General features: G+C 57.4%; 1 protein-coding gene across 1 annotated transcript; it reads left to right on the top strand.

Moving 5' to 3' along the window:
- The first annotated feature begins 2,835 nt into the window (after nt 1–2,835).
- LOC104305799 (claw keratin) lies at nt 2,836–4,607 on the top strand. The gene is made up of 2 exons (XM_054177620.1): nt 2,836–2,936; nt 3,822–4,607. Exon 2 carries the CDS (start codon nt 3,831–3,833, stop codon nt 4,149–4,151), a length of 321 nt encoding a protein of 106 aa, XP_054033595.1. The 5' UTR covers nt 2,836–2,936; nt 3,822–3,830; the 3' UTR covers nt 4,152–4,607.
- The last annotated feature ends 1,393 nt before the right edge of the window (nt 4,608–6,000 follow it).

The following is a 6,000-nucleotide window of genomic DNA, read 5'->3' as shown; positions in this document are numbered from 1 at the left end:
TCAAGCTCAAAGCCCCTGAGCTGGCTGTGGGTGGCAAAGGACAGAGAGGCAGAGATGGCCCAAGGGGGGCAGAGGGAGAGGAAAGAAGAAGGACAGAGGAGGCTCTGGGGGGCCCAAGAAGCCTTCAGAAGCAGCAGCAGCAGCAGCCCTCTTCATCTGCAGTGCCAGAGCAGCTCTGCAGGACCCAGCTCCAGGCTCCCAGTGCCACCAGAGGTCAATTTTGCTGGCTGGGAACAGAAAGAAGTCAGCAACTCACCGAGCTCCCAGCTGGGGGGGGATGAGACCTGGGCTGGCAGCCTGCAGCCAGGTGGTTTTTATATAGCCTTTGAGGGTGCCTGGAAGAGCTGAGCCACCCTGGCTCAGACCCTAATTGGGCACAGGGGGGGATTTGCTCCTGCCCTGCGTCTCCCCTGCTGTAATTACTTACTTTACTCACTTGGGAGCATCATGAGATTGTTATCCCCAGAGGAGGTGAGGTCCTCCTCACACCCTGCACCGGATTTCCAGGCCAAACCTTTATGGGAGAAGCAGAAGCCACCTCTGGTCCTTTGACCTCATTAGTGGTCACCTTGCCCTCCTCTCTGGAAGCTTCCTTCAGCAGGCTGAGGAGCAGGCAGCAGTGGTGGGCAGGGTCAGTGCTCATCATCCTTACTCCCTTTCCCTCTTCTTCACAGACCCCCAGCATGGTGGGAAGGGACCTTCCCCCAAGCCCCCTGCTCCAGCTGGGCTCCCACAGCAGCTTGCCCAGGGGCACAATGCCTGGGGGGGGGGTTGGGTCTGGAAGCTCTCCACACCAGGAGACTCCACAACCTCTCTGGGCAGCCTGCTCCAGGCCTCCAGCAGCCTCACACCAAACAAGTTTCTCCTCCTGCTCAGCTACAACCTCCTGGGCTCCACTTTGTGCCACTTGCCCTGGTCTGGGGCACCGCTGAGAAGAGCTCAGCCCTGGCCTTGGGGGTTTGTCCCTTCCCCCTAGGTGATGGAAGGGGAGGAAATGGCCTCAAGTTGCACCAGGGGAGGTTGGACATGAAGGACAATTTCTTGACTGAAGGACAATTTCTTGACTGGAAGAAGGGTCAGGGGCTGGAGCAGGCTGCCCAGGGGGGTGGTGGAGTCCCCATCCAGGCAGGTGCTCAAGAGGAGCCTGTGGCCGTGGCACGTGGGGCTGTGGTCTGGTGGCCACGGTGGGGCTGGGCTGGACTCAATGATTCCAACCTCAACGATTCTATGAGGTCAGGATGGAGAAGCTGCTGCCCCTCTGCCCTGCTGGCAGTGCCTGCTGGCTCAAGCTCTTGCCATCCCTGGCATCTTGCTGCCTCTGCTGAGCCTCAGCTTCCTGCTCAGGCTCCCATTTATCAGGGGTGAGAGCCCCACTCTGGCAGCTGCCACTCAGCACTGATTGGAGGGTTCCAGGGAGGCATCTTCCACTCCTTGCTCCCTGTTGCAACACAGCTTATGAGCATCACAGCTTCAGGTGACCTTTTATTGACCAAGCCACTCGCTGGAATAAATGCCTGGGAAGATCCTGCCTGGGCCACACCTTAACTGTGCTCCTTTTGTTTTGGTTTTATTTTTGGCCAATTCACTAATCAGGTCAGGATTTACAGCTCCCCAGGAGGGGCTGCTTCACCTCCCTGCCATCTGCCCTCTCCCTTTGCTCTCTTTTTTCAGCTTGGTTTTTACATTGCTGAAGCCTGGGTTATGGTTTTTGAGGTGTTGAAGAAGCATGAGGTTCCAGAGCTCCAGAGAGGGGCAGGAGGTGGGTGGGAAATGGTAAACCTTCTGTATTTCAATCCCACAAGGCCTGCATCTCTATAAAACCCAGCCTTTGGGGTTTGCTCTGCTCTCTTCAGAGGGAGAATCAAGCCAGTGGGGGTGTGATGGAAACACTGAAGCTGTGTCTGAGCCTTGCAGCTTCACAAGCCTCAGTAATCCTTGGGGATGGAGAATGTGACACTTCCTGAGCTGAAACTCCCTGCAAGAGTTCCCTCTTTCCAGCCCTCTGTCCATGGGCTGCTGGCTCAGTGGTGTTAATTCAGCTCAGAGGATGTTAGGGGTTGGAAGGGACCTAGGGTTGGCCCAGCTGAGGGCTGAGGCCAGGAGAGGTCTGGAGAACCTCTGCTATGAAAACAGCCTGGGAGAGCTGGAGAAGAGAAGGCTCCAGGGAGACCTCAGAGCAGCCTTCCAGTGTGTGAAGAGGGCTCCAGGAGAGCTGGAGAGGGACTTTGTGCAAGGGCCTGGAGTGACAGGACCAGGGGTGATGGCCTCCAACTGGAAGAAGCTGCACTGAGATGGGACATGAGGAGGAAGTTCTTCACCAGGAGGGTGCTGAGGCGCTGCAACAGGTTATCCAGAGGACTTGTGGAGGCTCCAAGCCTGGCAGTGTTCAGAGCCTGGTCTGATAGGAAGTGGCCATGGCAGGGGGTTGGAACTGGAAGATCTTTCAGGTCCCTTCCAACCCAGCCCAACCCAACCCAACCATTCTGTGACTCTATCACAGATTCCTCCCCCCCCCCCTCCAGCTTCTGCAACCCTTCCTGGGCTGACTCAAGGACATTTTCTCCCAAGCCAATTTGCTGTTCAGCAGCTGCCTTAGGCACAAGCCCATCCATGGAGCACATCAGCAGGAACCAGATAAACTTCTTGCCTCTCTCTGCAGGGTCAGCAGAGCAGCCCTGTGCAAAGCTCTGACACAGCAGGGGCTGGAAGGGCAGGGAAGCAGAGGGCAGGGGGGTGGGAGCTCAGGCTGCTAATTACAAAGGGCAGCTCCTGTAAAGCTGCTGCCATCGATTAGCAAAGGTAAGGACAAAAAAACGTGCTGGGGAGGTTCGTGTGGGGCTGAGTCATGCCCTGGGCACTCCAAGGGCGGTATAAAAGAGCTCCTCAGCAGCTCCTGGGCATCAGTTCCCTCCTTTGCTTTCTCTTTGTGCACTAAGGTAAGTCTGAGCTGAATTCCTCCTCCTAACCAACCCTCTGCTTGTGGTTCTACGGCAAGGTGCAGCCTGTGCCCTGACACCAGCCTGAGGCTTTCCTGCTGTAGGCTAAGTGTTGACTTTCCAGCTGTTGGCTTGCTGGATGCAGAAGTGGCTGATGAGCTCCAGCTGACGTTCTGGGCAAGCCTCCTGCCCGGCTGTGGTGGTGCCCGGCAGAGCCGCAGGGGGCTCCCAGGAGCTGAGCTCTGACACTTCTGCCTCTGCTGCTCAGCTTCTCCTGGGATGCTTGAGGACAAAACTGTCAGGAATTTGCCTTTTTTCCCCCCTCCTCTTTTTAAAGCACTCTTCCCTTGTGCCTCAGCTTCCCCTGGGCTGAGCTCTGACATTTCTGCCACTTTCCCCTGCTGCTCAGTTTTTCCTGGGAGGTTTGAGGACAAAACTTCAGGAATTTGCCTTTCTTTCTCTCTCTCTTTCTTTTAACACTCTTCCCTTGTGCCTCAGCTTGCCCAGCCCTGAGGAATGCACTTGCTGAGCTCCTTGGGATTGAGCTCCTGGGCTTGAGCTCTGACACTTCTGCCTCTGCTGCTCAGCTTTTCCTGGGAGGTTTGAGGACAAAACTGTCAGGAATTTGCCTTTCTCTCTCTCTCTCTCTCTCTTTCTTCTAACGCTCTTCCCTTGTGCCTCTGCTCGCCCAGCCCCGAGGAATGCACTCGCTGAGCTCCTTGGGCTTCAGCTCCTTGGGCTTCAGCTCCTTGGGCTTCAGCTCTGACACTTCTGCCTCTGCTGCTCAGCTTTTCCTGGGAGGTTTGAGGACAAAACTGTCAGGAATTTGCCTTTCTCTCTCTCTCTTTCTTCTAACGCTCTTCCCTTGTGCCTCTGCTCGCCCAGCCCCGAGGAATGCCCTCCCTGAACTCCTGCGCCGCCGGCGGTGCCTCGCCGTGCGGGGTGGCCGCGCCTCAGCCCATCGCCGACAGCTGCAACGAGCCCTGCGTGCGGCAGTGCCCGGACTCCACCGTGGTCATCTACCCCCCGCCCGTGGTGGTCACCTTCCCCGGGCCCATCCTCAGCACCTTCCCGCAGCAGAGCGTGGTGGGCTCCGAGGGAGCCCCCGAAGTCGGGAGCGCCGCCGGCGCTGCCCGGGTCCCGGGGGGCTCTCGCGTGTACGGCGGTGCCATCTGGGGTCGGGGGTACCCCGTTGGAAGCTGCAGACCTTGCTAGACCCGGCGGGGGCCGCTGCTGACGGAGGAGCCATGCCCAGGGGATGGCAAAGAGGACGGGGGCTGAGCACCGCAGAAGGGTTGGGGCTTTGGGGCTGCCATTAAACGCATCTGGAGGTGCTCAGATCTCCTGCACAATGCCTTTGTGTCCTCACATTGTCCTTTCCCGGTTTGCTGATGGGGTTTTTTTTTCCTGCTGCCCTCCACGGGGGCTGGGGTTGGATCATCTCCAAGGTCCCTTCCAACCCAACCCATTCTGTGGCTCTCAGTGCTCTGCTCTCAGTGGCCTGGACGGTGCTGCTGCCTCCTTCCTCGGGGCATGCAGGACTCACTGTGGGGTGAGGGATCTGCTATCAGCTCCATCTTAGCTCTTTGTAAGCTCTTTCTGTGGCTGCTGATGCAGGGCTGTGGAGTCAGCCAGCCCCTGCTCCTTGTTCCCCTCCTGCATTGATCAGGGCCCAGGGAGGTGGTGGAGTCCCCGGCCCTGGAGGTGTTCAAGAGAGGATTGGAGCCATGGTTTAGTTAGTCAGGAGGGTGATAAGTTGGATTTGATGATCTCTGAGGTCTTTTCCAACCTTGTTGATTCTCTGATCACCACAGGGCTTGGAACAGGGCAGCAGCATCAGTGGTTAGGTGACTCAGGGAGCAGCAGAGCAGCTTGTGGGCAATCTGTGCTCTGTCATCCTGCTCATTAAGCAGCACCTTGCAACACCCCTGTGCCTGCCTCTGCGTCCCCCCCTGCTGCTCCTGGCTCAGCAGCTTTCTCCTGCTGCACCAGGCTGGTCCTGCTGGGCTGCTTCAGCCTCCTGGAGAGGCTTAGCAGTGGGGCTCTGAGCAGCTCCTTCCCACAGCAGCCTCCAAGCTGTGGCTGCCACTTGGTGAAGCTGCTGCCCACAGCTTTGCTTTCGTTGCTCCTGGGGGTGCTTGGCTCTGTGGAGACCTTTCCTCAGCCTGGCTCCTCCTGATGCTGTCACCTGGCATCCCCAGGCTCATCCACAAGGAGCAGAGCTGCTGGGGGAAAGAATCTGAATGCCAAGCCTGGGCCAGCAGCTGCTTTGGGTGGGAGAATGCATTCCTGGCACTGTGTGCTGGGTTAACACAGCCCAGGCCCTGCCTCTGCTGCTCTGCTCCAGCTTCTACACCACCTGGGGCTGGTGATGCCCATCCATGGGATCTGGAACTTCCCCAGGACTGTGCTGATAATAAAACCTTTAACAAGATCTGTGCTGCTGCCTGTCTGTGCTGTGCTGTGTTGGACATTTTGCCCAGGAGGAAGCAGAATTCAGAATTCAGATGGGGATGGGAAATGCTGACTCAGCTCCCAGCAGTCCCTCCTTGGCTGGGTGCTGGCCAGGAGCTGGGGCAGTGAGTAACTGACTGCTGGGGAGCCTTGCACCAGGTGATTAAAGCAGATTCTCACCAACCACAGGAATCCTGCCCTGCAGAAGAGAAATCCCCCAAAAGCTAGGCTGGAGGGATCCTCTTTGTGCTGCTCATGGCTCATTGGGAAAGGAACTGGAGGTTCTTGGTGGTGGTTGGACTGGATAATCTGAGAAGGCTTTTTCAACCTTCATGATTCCATGAGGCCTCCCAAGGGCAGAGGGTTGGCTTGGAAGGGACCTTCAAGATCATCTCTCCTTCTCTCAAGCAGTTCCACAGAGATCATCTCTGCTTGAAAGCCTTCAGATGGATTATTGCTCTCCACCTGCTTTATAATGGTGAAACACTGCAGGGACCTTCAAAGCTTACCCAGCCCAGAGCCTCTGCAGCCAGCAGGGACAGCCCCAACCAGAGCAGGCTGCTCACAGCCCCAGCCAACCTGAGCTGGGCTGGTGCCAGCCAGGGGGCAT

This window comes from Dryobates pubescens, chromosome 41 (genome assembly GCF_014839835.1).
Source record: "Dryobates pubescens isolate bDryPub1 chromosome 41, bDryPub1.pri, whole genome shotgun sequence".
NCBI classification, from domain to species: Eukaryota; Metazoa; Chordata; class Aves; order Piciformes; family Picidae; genus Dryobates; species Dryobates pubescens.
The sequence above is the reverse complement of the archived record's forward strand: the minus strand, read 5'-3'. Positions and strand labels throughout refer to the sequence as shown.